Genomic DNA, 14,260 nt, shown 5'->3' with positions numbered 1-14,260 from the left:
TGGTGGCGTCTCTTGGGTAATCAGGAACAAAAACCCGTCCTTGACGGTTGCGCGTCTTTGTTTTGTTGACTGGAGATAGCCGGCCTCGCCCGAGGAGAAACTCGGAACTGATACTGTCTGTAGGTAGTAGGTAGGTAGGTGCCTAAAAGACTGGCTCACAATCTCGGGGAACTGCGTTACATCGAAAGAGCATGAATCAAGCGAGGTTGAGCCCATAAATATGTACTATGCAACTACTCATGATTTGCGTGTTGTTGTTGAAGTAGTATTACCATGTAACCAGCCAACCGTGAGCAAAAGGGCAAGAAGTCATTGATCCAACAGCCGAGACCTGACACAACATGCAGAACCTCTTTGGTTCGGATGGAAGGGTTGAAGATAAAGCATATCCAACAACTCAACTCAACTTAACTCATCGTATCTCACTCGATGTGATGAAATGCGGCTCGCACGCACTGTGATGGGACCCTGCACGATTGGCTGCATCTTGATGGTTGACCGATACCAACAAAGTCAAGGGATGCGTCACGAATCGCGCCCTTGTATCGTCCGAGTGGGCAGGTAATGCAGCTTCTTATTCGTCCAGCAGCTTTGTCTGTTGACAACAAAAAGATAAATAAATGAAATTGTGGTTGGCAACCCCATAGTCCACTCCAGTCCCCCATCTAACTAAGAGGTAGTAAACGGGACTTGTTGACCGACCAGGACATCTGGGAGCTTCTGATCATGAAGTAACTTAGTGCACCCCATAAGACATGCTAAGCTTATTCTTAGGTAGCAATGTACAAGTCTTGGATGATAGCATTATATAGGTAAATTACAGCAAACTTTACCAACATCATGACACGCATTGTCTCCTATCCTCGAGTCAAGTGATTCCTATCACAGCCTTGCTTTGGTACCTGATTAGATAGGCAGGTACAGGCCAATGATTGCTGCCGGGACTAGCTCGGTATGCCGCTATGGGCTCCGTATTCCAGCCTTGGCCAGGGCACGACTGCTCAGCCAACGACGTAATCGGGGCGCGACTTACAACTTGCACGCAAAATTCTATCCAAACCTTAAGAATTTGCGTATACCATGCCAAACATCTCTTCCTGAATTAATTGATGGATGAAGACGGTCGTCGAAGCCCGGATACGGGCCAGGGTCATGGCCATCATGACCGCCGTGGTCATCGTGGATCCAATTCCAATCCCAATGGGAATGGCAATGCGCGCCGCTCGCTCTATCGCATGAGCTCTAACCAGAGCAGATCGAGCATTTTCGAAGATGTGGAAATGGCGCAAGAAGAGGTAACGATGAACTATGCGCTTGAATAGATGCGCATTACATCCGACAGTCAATGCTAATTGTAATTCTCAACTAGCTTTTCTCCGGACCTGTCGCCGAAAGTCTTCCCACCAGTGTATCAGCCTTCTCTCACCGAAGACCTCGCGCCGATTCGACCGCCAGCTTCACCTATTTTGATGACGAAAACCAAGGATTTCCGGATGATGACGATGCTGAGAGTGTTGCTGTACAAAGTATTGCTGGCGATTACATCCGAAGAAGTGTCTCAGATATTGGAGACTTGGAGTTTGGTGTGGACGATACCGAAGAATACGACGAATCTCCGGAACGCGACTACCGCATCTCTGAAGACGATTATGTTCTGCGAAGACACTCCTCAGTATACTCTCGCCATTCAGTGAATGCACATCTTTTACGACGAGATAGTACCGCTACTCATGGGAGCTTCCGCCGCCACGGACGTACTAGCCAAAAGGTTTACCTGGTCAATGAGGATCTCACAATCGTCATTGCAGGTTTTAAAACCAGCAAAATAGGGTCCGCGATATATACCTCATTGTGCATACTTACCTGCGGCCTCGCCTACCTTCTATTCCGATGGTTGCCTCGGTGGTATGTTGGCCTTTTGGGACAACCAACACCCCTAGGAGAGTGTGAATGGGTTGTCATAGAGAACCAGTGGGGAGAACTCATCACCATGTCTGTTCGCTCTCAGCTATATGGTAGACCGCTATCGACAATCTTTGGCTTGCCCGAAAAGCTCTACTCCGATGCACTAGATGAGGACGTTGACCCGATCGTTGATGACCTCCGGACTCTAGACTATCGTTATATTCGACTATGCTTTCATCCACTCAAGGACAAGTTTATGCTCTTCAGTGGTTGGAAGGATCCCAACTGGACCGATGTGGGACTCACGCGCGTTGGACTGGATACCGATGAAAAGGGTGTCCGTGAAGTCGTCTTTGGCAGCAACCTCATCGATATCGAGCAAAAGTCAACCGGTCAGCTCTTAGTGGACGAGGTTCTCCATCCTTTCTACGTTTTTCAGATTGCAAGTCTGTTCCTTTGGTCAATGGATAGTTATTACTATTATGCAGTGGCCATTTTCCTCATGTCAGTTGGCAGTATCGCTGCCACACTTATCGAAACCCGGGCTACTATGAAGCGATTGCGCGAGATCTCGCGATTCGAATGCGATGTAAGAGTCCTACGAAACGGCTTCTGGCGATTCATCAGCTCGAGCGATCTGGTTCCTGGAGACGTTTACGAACTCAGCGACCCCAGCTTGACTCAATTACCCAGCGATAGTCTTTTACTCACCGGTGACTGCATAGTCAACGAAAGCATGCTTACAGGCGAGTCTGTCCCTGTTTCGAAGCTGCCAGCAACAGACGAGACCTTGCGCAACATGGATTTGGCTGCGTCGTCTGTAACCCCTGAGACTGCGCGGCATTTCCTCTTCTGTGGTACTAAAATCATCCGCGCCAGAAGGCCCCAGGAGGACCAAGGGGACGATGCCGTTGCGCTCGCTCTCGTTGTCCGGACTGGTTTCAATACCACAAAGGGTTCTCTGGTACGATCCATGTTGTTCCCCAAGCCATCCGGGTTCAAGTTCTACCGCGATTCGTTTCGTTACATCAGTGTCATGGCCATCGTTGCAGCTATTGGTTTCCTCGCATCGCTTGTGAATTTCGTCAGACTTGGCCTTGCATGGCACCTCATCATTGTTCGAGCCCTCGATCTCATCACCATCGTTGTGCCCCCTGCTTTGCCTGCAACACTAACCATCGGAACCAATTTTGCTTTGAATCGTCTGAAGAAGAAGCAGATTTTCTGTATCAGCCCCCAGCGAGTCAATGTTGGTGGAAAGATTGATATCATGTGTTTCGACAAGACAGGAACATTGACAGAAGAAGGATTAGACGTTCTTGGTGTCCGCGTCGTTGACCGCGACTCCAACAAGTTCAGCGAGATTGTGACCGAGCCCCAGATGCTTCTGGCTGAAGCCACGCGACAGAACGCACAGGATACTTATCGAGCAGCACTGCACACTATGGCCACCTGCCACTCTCTTCGATCTGTGGACGATGAGCTGGTTGGTGACCCGCTGGACCTTAAGATGTTTGAATTCACTCGTTGGTCATATGAAGAGGGTAAACAAAACACTTCTGAAGAAGACGAAGAACAAGGAAGTCTGGCGCCGTCTATTGCGCGACCCCCTAACGTAAGAAATGTTCGCGATACCTGTTTTGAGAACAAGACTGATACTCTGATAGGGCACCATTGAACTCGGCGTACAGAAAATCTTTGAGTTTGTTTCCAATCTTCGACGCGCTAGTGTGATTGTTCGTCCCTTTGGTCAAAAGAGTGGCGACATCTTTGTAAAGGGAGCCCCTGAGGCGATGAAGGAAATCTGCCGTCCTGAAAGCTGTAAGTGTCTGCAGCAAACTGCCATGTTACCTGACTAATTGAAAATTTACAGTCCCTGAAGATTACGACGAATTACTCTCGTGGTATACTCATAAAGGTTATCGTGTCATTGGTGTTGCCAGCCGTCATCTCAAGAAGCTTAGCTGGGTCAAGGCTCAGAAGATGACTCGAGCTGAAGTCGAAAGTGACCTCGACTTTGTTGGTTTTATCGTTTTCGAGAACAAGCTCAAGCCCACAACTGCAGCTGTTTTGGAAGAACTATTGGCTTCCAACATTGGCGCAGTCATGGTGACGGGTGACAACATCTTAACAGCCATTAGTGTTGCACGAGAGTGTGGTCTTATGGATCGAAAGGCACATTGTTTTGTCCCGCGATTCATTGAAGGTATGTACCTGGTCCCTTGCTTATGCAGAAGTGTACTGATTAAGAAACAGGCGATTTCCGCGACGCGGAAGCCAGGATCGAATGGGAGAGTATCGACAACAGCCTGTATCATCTCAACGAAAAGACCTTGCTAGTAAGCTCTTTTTGCCACACTATAAACTTGACCAGATCAGACTAACACCCACCAGCCTTTACCACCACCTCCCGAGGCAGATGCTTCGCTGCCATTTGATATTGCCAACCTTCGTAATTACACCTTAGCTGTCAGTGGTGATGTTTTCCGATGGATGGTCGACTATGGCTCGCCACAAGCACTTCAACGGGTCAGTATTTGCACTCTGATTGTTCATTTTAGTCGCTAATCTATATGTAGATGCTCATTAATGGCAAAGTTTTTGCCAGAATGTCTCCTGATGAGAAACATGAGTTGGTCGAGAAGCTACAGAGTATCGATTACACATGCGGCTTCTGTGGTGACGGAGCAAATGATTGCGGTGCTCTCAAGGCTGCAGACGTCGGAATTTCTTTGTCTGAGGCAGAGGCCTCCGTGGCAGCTCCATTCACTTCCAGGGTATTCGACATTCGCTGTGTATTGGAAGTCATCAAGTAAGTTGGAACAAGCTTCGAACCTGGACTAAACTAACCATCCATCAGGGAGGGTCGTGCCGCTTTGACAACAAGTTTCAGTTGCTTCAAGTACATGAGTCTGTACTCGGCGATCCAGTTCACATCAGTGACGTTTCTTTATGCCCGAGCGTCTAACTTGGGAGACTTCCAGTTCCTCTTTATCGACCTTGCTCTTATTCTCCCTATTGCTATCTTCATGGGCTGGGCAGGGCCGGCACCTAGACTCTGCCGCAAGCGTCCCACCGCGGATTTGGTGTCGCGCAAGGTCCTTACGCCTCTCTTAGGATTTATGCTTATCTGTATTGCTTTCCAGGCTGTGACTTATGTCACTGTGAAGGAGCAGTCTTGGTATATCCCTCCAGTGGTGCACAAGGACGAGCCTAGCATTGAGAACTCCCAAAACACCGCTCTCTTCCTGTTCTCCTGCTTTGAATATATCTTGTCAGGTGTCATCATGAATGCAGGACGTCCGTTCCGACAGAAAACCACACAGAACTGTAAGTCATCACCATTGTCCGAGCTTATGAGCATAACTAACGCTTGCCCTAGGGCCTTTCGCGACAACTATCTTCATTGCTCTCTTGATAACTGTTTACATGATTTTGACGCCTGCTAAGTGGGTTACGGATCTAATGCAGTTGACAGAGATGAGCTGGGACTATGAGCTGTTCCTGATTGCGCTGGGCGCTTCCTATTTTGTGGTTGCTTGGGCATTTGAGCACTTCCTCGCCCTGAAGCTGGCTCGACTTATTGGGTCAATCCAGCAGTCAGTGACAGGAAAGGGCAAAAAGCGGAAGGAGTACAAGGTGATTGCCGAGGCATCTCGGATCTAGAATGTTGAAACAATGTATGTTGCATAGCTGTGAACGAAGGATTGTTTACGGACACATCAATGGGGATTGCTAGAATAGAATGGCCAATACCGCCAGGTACCATGGGCTTTTTCAGGAAGGATTAAAAGCAAAATGAGCGTTGGATAGCACGCCAACGTCCGAAATTGAATTAGAAGTACTTTTTCCTACCCCTTTATCGAACTGCCCAGTGAGGAATATCGTCAAAGACCAATCACGGTACACCTCATCAGCCTAATTACCCAAATTTCATGGTGAAAGCCAGAAGTCTGGGATCTTCAAATTGCATGTAAGCCATTTGATCACTGTACTGTCATCTATATGGCATTTCTGCCACTACTGCAGACTTTTCGGTCCTCATAACGCCTGGCAAACTGCAGAAAAGGGTCCTACTGAGCCAAGATGATGAGAAAATAGTCGAAGCGCGCACAAGCATTGATCGCAGACAGGTTGCAACCCCCTGTATCGCACAACGTGCGATATCAAAGTGTGAAACATTGAACGGTTGACATCAATGCTCGATCATACCCAGAAAACATGAAGATCACAATAGTAACCGCAATTAAAGATTTCGTATCAATTCTAGAGCCTCTTTTGCTCTATATACACCGCATCTAACCCACGTATCCTTTGATTTCGGCGATCGATGCCTTCCATGTTGTAACTATTGCGGAAAAAAGAAGTAATCGTTGATGGTGTTCGTTTAGTGGTCCCAAGGGTGCTTGAGGCCGAGGAGAACGGCACCTGGAGATTGTTAGTCATTGCGCCTTGAGGGACCAATATTTTGCATGATAGGTTGTATGTTACATACCGTCCTTCTTTGCCCGGTACATGAGCTACATCATAACTCGTCAGCAATTCGTTCATGTTGATCATAAGTCTCGCCTCGATGTTTCATATCCAAGCTCAAGCTCGCCGTCTGTGAGTGCGACTTACGAAGAACCACATGCCAGCGCCTAGAGCTGTTGCGGTGAATCGGTAAATACGGGGGACGTGAGCCACAGGGGGCTTAGGAGGGCCGTTAAAGCTGTGGTGACCGTGACCAGCCATGATGGAGTTGTTGGAGATGTCGCTCGGTGGTTCGGACTGCAGGTGGTGGTAATGTTAGCGGATATTGAATGTCGGGTTTAGATTGAAGTCGGCGGTATGACGGGATTGACGTACGTAGAGACCGAATTGGGAGCCGTGGACGAGGCGACGAGAATGGTGATGATACGGCAATCGTCAGTCTTGATGGAGTTGTGAACCGAGCCAATTCGGCGATTGATTTGGTTAGGTAAGGGTAGCTTATGATTGGGCGAACCCGTTATATCGTTCGATGAGCTTTGGTGCATGGGTATGTATATAAGGCGTATAATGTCATAAAAGAGTCTTGCGTGCATCATCGGTGGGGCTCCCGTTCTAGTTCGAGTTGGACCCGACTCCGAGGCAGCCCAGACCAGACAAGACCAGATCTTAGTTGAGATACCATCTGGCATTCATTTATCAAGAGTTTGGAAACAACCTAGACTAAGCTGACCCCTTATTATTTTATTTGTAACGCCTTTTACACAATTACCTTCAATCTGTTGGATAAGGCCGTACTTTTGATATCATATCAGTGCCTGTGGTTGCTTCGTATTTAGCTCCCATTCAACAGCTCCCCCACATTCGTCAAGCGATGCTCCTCTGAGCTACCTCTCTCCAAACATCACGAATATCATTCACAGAAACCTACGCCTCGCTGAATAGTGACTGCGCGATAGCTCGAGTGGACGAATACGTTCGTCATGGCGACTCCAAAGTTTAGCTCCAAGTCACCTACGATTCGACGTATACGTACGTGTCACAACTCTGTTTCATCTATTAGATGCTATCCATTCTGTGATGAACCTCATAGCTGATGAAGCCTTTAGTTCGCGAAGCAGCTGAAATATCCAATTCACCATCCGCCGATTACACAGCCGAGCCTCTCGAGTCCGACCTCTTCGAATGGCACTTTACACTCCGAGGGCCTCCCAACTCGGTTTACAGTAATGGAATCTACCATGGCCGTATAGTTCTACCTCCTACTTATCCCCTTCGACCGCCTTCTTTCCGTTTCATGACTCCAAGTGGTCGTTTCGAGGCCAACCGTGAAATTTGCTTGAGTATCAGTGGCCATCATGAGGAGACGTGGCAACCCGCGTGGGGAGTTAGGACAGCTCTAGTGGCGTATGTTTGACCTTTGAGATATCAGTGGTACGTCACAAAGACTAACATGTACGGGTAGACTTCGAAGCTTCATGGAAACAGACGCCCGCGGTCAACTAGGCGGCCTTGAGACAACCGATGCTGTGCGCCAACGGCTTGCCAACGAGTCATCAGCATTTAAGTGTTCAGCATGCGGCAAGACAAACAGTGAAATCATTCAGGAATGCGAAGAGCGAGCAAAGGAAGCATCGTCCAGCGCCCAAGAAGTTGAAGTGCCCAAAGAGCTGAACATGGGATGGCGAGATGAAATAGGCGCCAAGAAAGAAGGTGAAAACAAAACTGAACAAACCAATGATGATGCCGAGACAGCTCAACTTGCAGAAGGGTTTGTCCAAACTGCACCGGATGTTGGTTCTACTGGTGATAACACTCCGGCCCCTCAACCACAATTTGACAACCGGAACCCCACTCCAACCCGAACAATCCCCCTCCCGGCCCCGGCCCCGGCCCCGGCGGCCCAAGCACCGGTCCATGCGCCGATTGCAGCACAGGCTCAACAAGCACGAAGGGCGTCTGACGATGGTGTTCCTTTGTGGCTAGATCGTGCCATTGTTGTGTTGGTTGTGCTTCTAGTGGCCCTTGTGCTCAAGATTATCTTTGCTGTGTGAACATCCTATGCGTAGGCACTGAGCGTTTGCGTTTGTTTCGGAGTGGCGTACGGTGTATTTATAGGGCTTCAGTGAACTCAGAGAGCGAATTAGATATCCAGTTGAATTGAGCACCCCATTGAGTTGAGTATCACCAGAGTATTATATTAGAAACCCTGTCGCATCGTACAAAGATAGAATTGCAAGTTATAGGCTATGGCTAGAATTATGTAAAGTCGCAGAGAGTTAACTTTGTTGAACCTTGTTGAAAAGCACGGCCTTGTGGCCCTATGATATTGTTTTATTACTGAAGTTTACTGTTCTTGAGCATCTCATTTCTTCATGAAATGATTGAAATCTCAGTCACGCATAATGTAAAGTCGCAGGAACACAAGTGTTGAGGTCTCATCCAACCCCGAAAACCAGTTCTTTATTGCTGAAGATTTGTTGGAAATGACACACACTTACAGAACACACAACTAGTAGTAACAACGTTACGTACATTCAACTCGTTCCAGAGAAAGATACTACGGATTTAATTTCGTTAGTATCTATAGTTGTTTAGTGATTTAAGTAAACAACTTGGTATTGGTTATTTTAATTTATTTTAAAGTAGCCATATTTACAAACTAGGTTCTTCTGAAGCCCAAAGTTATTCGCAGGAATTAATAAAGTAGAGCCGCGAGCTTTCGCATAGTGCTACCCTTGGCGGCTGGGCTTTGTAGAGTTGGTAAAGAAAATAAGGTAGTAAATGAAAATATTCAATAGGATACATATTACAGATACGGACAAGAGAATAGAGTAGAGTAGAATGGAGAGAACCTGCGAAGTGAAAAGGGGCCTGGAGATGTTATTAGTCTTTGGAATAGTAACACAATGGCATCCAGCCTCGGGAATGAGATAGGCACCTTACACCTCTACTTCTGTACTGAAATACCCTGATCTGAATAAATGAGAGAACAGTAAATGGATTATGAGCCTAGAAATGACTATCGTGGAATCTGTCCTTGAGAATGCCAAGTTTAAACTCAGTCTCTTCATCCAGATTGACCCCTATTCGCATATTCATGAGACCAGTAGCCCCTGTGATGATAGCATCTCATAGAGAGTGATAGCAGAGGCCTAGATGTCATTTTAAAAGAGCTTTTAAACTACGTAGATCACAAACTGACAAGAGTGTCCTCGGCATTGGGTGTTTCTTGGTGTTAGTACGGCCACTATCCCTTTCTTCTTGGCCATGAGAGAAAAAACATAAGCTATGTATTAGTACTCTGAACCATAGATAAACGTCGTATAGAATCTACTTAGCATAAGATGATCGATGAGTCTTGACTCCCTCTCAACGTTATAAGGGATGGTTGGCAGTGACTGGCAGCTGGCAGTTGGCGCAGTTGGCAGTCACTGTCAGCCAGTTCCGCGAAAGCCTTCATACCTAGTCACTGAATCATAAATTTAGATGAGAATTGGAACTTGACGAGTTTTCATCATCTTTCTCTTTAATTTATTTCTACTTTCTTACGTTCTATCTATCGTCTTTTCAAACTCGTGAACCATGGCAACCGCGGTAAGATCCTACTGATGTGATACGTTGGGTACCTACTTACTAACGATATAATGTAACTAGGTATTTCGATGTCCTGTGAAGAGATTAAGAGGCCTGGACGCATGTGCGGAGACGTTCGTGTCCGAGCAAGAGGCCTCTATACACCGAATACTCGAACATCGGAGAGAACCAGTCCATATGAGACAGGATGGAAAACTCCTTTGTCACTATTCCCAGAATTTTGGAGAATCCGGCTGCAAGGAAATCTTTGACACATTAAACGATGTATTAGCACATTTAAAGTCTACACACGTCGACGAGAAAGGCACGATGGACTGCCCCATATCAGGGGATTGTGTGATCAACTGCCGCACTCACCTAAGTCTCAGACAACACGTCGAACAACACCATCGTGTAAATGCACACAAATGCCCACATTGTCATACGATTTTGAGATCAAGGGGCAGTCTACAACATCATATAAAAGTTGAACACGATGAGACCGACCATCGCCACCCATGCCCAGAACAAGGGTGTGACAGTAAATACAATAACCCGCAAGACCTTCGACATCATGTGGACTCGGCCCATAAGAAGATAAAACATAAGTGTCCAGAATGTTCCGAGACATTTACGGCAAAGAGAGGTGTCGATGCACACGTAAAGCGCGCCCATCGTGGTGAGAGATTCCCATGCCCATTTCCGAGCTGCGATGTGAGCTGTGTTACGCGGTCATCAATTTCAAGACATATTAAAAGAAAACATAAAGGCGAATTGTTACAGTGCCAGAAGGAAGGTTGTACCGAGGGCTTTCCGACCTTGGCTGCCCTGAAGAAGCACACAGAGACGGGCCATTCAAACAAATTCTCATGTCCGGATGACGGTTGTACCAAATTGTTCAAAACACAGGCCGAGGCGGACCAACATTGGGATTCGGACCACAACGGACAAGCATTCGACTGTGGAATTTGTGGACTTGTTCTGTCGACACTCCAGGCCAGACGAAGACACGAGCTGCAACATACACACCCTTTCGTGTGTCCTCGACCAGGATGCTTTCGACGGTTCGAGACTTTTGGAGAGTCCCTTCAACACGGTCTAGCAGAAGAAGACCATGACTATCTTCTAACACCGTTATTCAGATGCCAGATACCGAAATGTCGAGTCGCTATGACAGCGAGACCCATGGCCAAACACGAACTGAATAAACACTGGCGCGCTCACATCGCCAATGGTCAGGTCGAACCCGAAACTGATCTTATACCTATTCCAGCGGAGCCTTGGAAGTTCCGCACTCTACCTCTTTTTGAGAAAATCCTCGAGCATAACGCCAGTCTGGCTGCTGGTGATGTGAGCTCCGTACAAAACATGGAAGAATCAGAGCATGTGGGCGAGGATGGAAAGGACGGACACACAGATGAAGATCCCTCTCTTCAATTCGAAGACACAGACGCCGATAACATAATTGAGGACAGGGGGGATCTGTTTTCAGAACGCCATCGTGGAATACTTTTGGAACAGAACGAAGCATACTGGGGTATGTGATACTCATTGGCATGCTTCTCCTGACTTTTTAACTGACTGTTGATATTATAGAAGGCCGCAAACACCTGAAGGTAAGCTTTGTTGGGAGAGGGCTCATCTGTACTGGTCCTGGTGTCAGAACCGGATATTGGATAATTGAACCATGTCCCTATGAAACAAAGATCGACCTGGACACGTCAAGACTCCGGGAAAGAGGAAAAAGCCAGGAAACACCAATTCTAAGTCTCGATGCTTCTTGCGCTGCTTGTCAACCAATAAAGCAGTCGCGTCTGATTATGGAACACTGGGAGGGCAGAGATATGGATTTCAATTTTGCCACACTCAGAAAGGTCTTTATGGCTACGGCGGAGACACAATGGACTGTCGGACATAATTACGACAGGATCATACAGAGAACCAGAGAGATTGAAGATCACAAACGCCAAGGAACGAGTCTCATTGTTCTTGACACAGAATACTCCATCGCTAGCCGACAGGTAATGGAAGTGGCGGCTGTGGAACGAATCTCTGGCAACAAAGTCCTCAACACTCTTGTCACGCACGAGAAGGGGATCTCTCACATTTCTTCGACTGGAGAAACCACCGGCAACGAAATTCTTATGAGTCGCATTCACGCGGCAGGTGTCTACGCCCCAGGCCGAATCATTGATCGGATGAACGTGCACGAATTTGCCAAAAGCATCGTTGAGTCAGGTATTACACCTGACACGATCATGCTCGTGTGGCACCTCTATGACCGGGACCTAAAGGTCATAAGGGATTATTTAGCATCGGCCAAGAGGGGGTATGAGAAATATCTGCCACCTCAAAGCAACTGCATTCCCTTGATTCAGTTCTTTCGCCCAATGCTTCGTGAATACCCGGTTCCCCCGCGCGGCAAAAAGAGATTCCCATTAAAACTGGAAATCCTTTTCCCATTAATGTTTCCAAGAAGTGGGCTGGTAGGACGAAACCACCAAGCGCTCGTTGATTCACAGCAGACACGCTTGGTTATGGTTGGCTTTGACTGGCTTTGTAAGTCAGTCAAACAGCGAGGCACTACTTGGCGATCTGAGAACTTCGACATGCCGAGTCATCGGTCTATTGAAGAATTCTTTGTTCCGGATGCCCAAATTCAAGGCACCGCTGAATCTACTGGGAAGCCTCAGATTAGAGAATCGTCGAAAGACTCAAGATCTTCGCCAAAGGCTGACCTATCCCCTACCCCGCCGGCTGGCAATGGCAATGGCAAGAGAAAGCCCAGTATGAATGCCAGTTTAGAAGACTACTTTTCTCGTCGTCCTAAGCAGATCAAGCCGTCGAACGAACAGTGAAGACACTTTGTGAAGGGTGTAAGAACCACGGTTTAAGGGCCTGTAATTCTATCATGAGTACCTGGGAGTTTGGAGGGTGATTGGTGTGTTATGTACGATGTACCATGGAGATAAATAGAAGCAGCCCGTGAGTGATGCATAATTTGGGAATAGATTTCTCCACTTGAGTTTTCTTTTGATTGTAGCCTTTTTGAAAATCAAATCGTATTGTTTGTACAAACAACAAAGAAAGATACCCACACTTTCCTGGTATCTAAAGTGAGATTATCCGTACGGAAATGTTGACAGACAACTAAGCAAACAGGATAGATTTGTCCAATTAACAGAAGCAAGTAGACAAAGTGTAGATACCTACAGCAGGTATGTTGTATGTGAATTGATGAATTTCCCGTATCTAGAGGAGGAGAATTCCGTCTCGAGGATGACTCCTTCTTCCTTGGATATCTAGCTAATGTTAGCCTTTACACTTTGTTGTCCTACTCTACGACTCACCACTTTAGACTTTGATACATGAAATATACTATTCCAGGTAAACCACTGTCGGGAGGAAATCTCAAACTTGACAAGTCCAAGAAAGCACAGCCAAACAGGCCACGCAACCCAGTTCTGTGCGGCGACAAAGAGTGTACAAAGCTGTTGACAAAGCTACTATTTTGATAAACGAAATGGCAAGGAACTAGACTGTAGATTCTACGGGGAGGGTTTCGGCAGACTTCAGATCTGGGACATCTACGAGAAACCACACATTCATCGATCTATTTGCCCAGGATGGCATAGTCGGAGATTTGGAACATGGGACGAGACCTTAGAGATGGAGCACTATTTCACGGAAGGTTTGCTATACAATTACCTCTTGAAGAATCACAAGATCTCATTTAACAAATAGATCAATGACAAAGTCTGCTATAAAAGTCCATATGAACAACCATGTAGCCCCGGACATGGAGCTTCAGGGGGTTCTCGCCGAGCTCTCACCCTTCAAGTCATTTCCCCTGCTCAAAAAAACCCACGAGTATAATACAAGAATAATTCTGGGATTTAATGCCACATCAGATCGGCCCATGGGTGCACCCACTGAGGGTCCTCACTCTCCTGAAGAAGATGAGGCTGATGATGATGGTTTGAAGGAAGAGAATCTGGTCAACCTTGGAGAGGACAGCGGTACAAGTTGCATGAAAGAAGGTTGCAGTGAAATGTTCTCCAAGGAACACCGCTGCCTTGTTCTATCGCAGAAAAAAGCTGCTGGGGTACTTGACAAAGTCCAGATGTTTATCGAGGCTCCTTGGCTAACTGTTGATACTACAGAGATGGGAGACATTGGGGAGTACCTATCACCTCCAAGTAACTGCAAACAACTCACCCAATTTTTTCGCCTAACAGTCGACGTTCGAATTGGAAAAGAGTTGAGGTTGTTCTGGCCAGCGGGTAACAGAAACGTTTCTGAGCTTTAG

At 47.0% G+C, this 14,260-nt stretch overlaps 5 protein-coding genes across 5 annotated transcripts; 4 read left to right on the top strand and 1 right to left on the bottom strand.

The window, feature by feature from the left end:
* Positions 1-1,109: 1,109 nt before the first annotated feature.
* FPOAC1_011260 (uncharacterized protein) lies at positions 1,110-5,571 on the top strand (the record flags this gene model as incomplete). The annotated part of the gene is made up of 9 exons (XM_044855643.1): positions 1,110-1,295; positions 1,370-3,520; positions 3,573-3,726; positions 3,779-4,111; positions 4,162-4,244; positions 4,300-4,434; positions 4,485-4,717; positions 4,766-5,235; positions 5,288-5,571. The coding sequence occupies 9 exons, from the start codon at positions 1,110-1,112 to the stop codon at positions 5,569-5,571; spliced, it is 4,029 nt and encodes a 1,342-aa protein (XP_044702956.1).
* A 721-nt stretch (positions 5,572-6,292) lies between these two features.
* On the bottom strand, positions 6,293-6,639 carry FPOAC1_011259 (uncharacterized protein; the record flags this gene model as incomplete). The annotated part of the gene is made up of 3 exons (XM_044855642.1): positions 6,293-6,333; positions 6,401-6,425; positions 6,526-6,639. The coding sequence occupies 3 exons, from the start codon at positions 6,637-6,639 to the stop codon at positions 6,293-6,295; spliced, it is 180 nt and encodes a 59-aa protein (XP_044702955.1).
* Positions 6,640-7,358: 719 nt separating this feature from the next.
* On the top strand, positions 7,359-8,429 carry FPOAC1_011258 (uncharacterized protein; the record flags this gene model as incomplete). The annotated part of the gene is made up of 3 exons (XM_044855641.1): positions 7,359-7,407; positions 7,485-7,782; positions 7,841-8,429. The coding sequence occupies 3 exons, from the start codon at positions 7,359-7,361 to the stop codon at positions 8,427-8,429; spliced, it is 936 nt and encodes a 311-aa protein (XP_044702954.1).
* Positions 8,430-10,643: 2,214 nt separating this feature from the next.
* On the top strand, positions 10,644-12,809 carry FPOAC1_011257 (uncharacterized protein; the record flags this gene model as incomplete). Its single annotated transcript, XM_044855640.1, has 4 exons — positions 10,644-10,665; positions 10,721-11,488; positions 11,548-11,567; positions 11,760-12,809. 4 exons carry the CDS (start codon positions 10,644-10,646, stop codon positions 12,807-12,809), a joined length of 1,860 nt encoding a protein of 619 aa, XP_044702953.1.
* Positions 12,810-13,726: 917 nt separating this feature from the next.
* FPOAC1_011256 (uncharacterized protein) lies at positions 13,727-14,260 on the top strand (the record flags this gene model as incomplete). Its single annotated transcript, XM_044855639.1, has 1 exon — positions 13,727-14,260. The coding sequence occupies one exon, from the start codon at positions 13,727-13,729 to the stop codon at positions 14,258-14,260; it is 534 nt and encodes a 177-aa protein (XP_044702952.1).

The sequence above is a fragment of the Fusarium poae genome, chromosome 4 (assembly GCF_019609905.1).
Source record: "Fusarium poae strain DAOMC 252244 chromosome 4, whole genome shotgun sequence".
NCBI lineage: Eukaryota > Fungi > Ascomycota > Sordariomycetes > Hypocreales > Nectriaceae > Fusarium > Fusarium poae.
The sequence above is the reverse complement of the archived record's forward strand: the minus strand, read 5'-3'. Positions and strand labels throughout refer to the sequence as shown.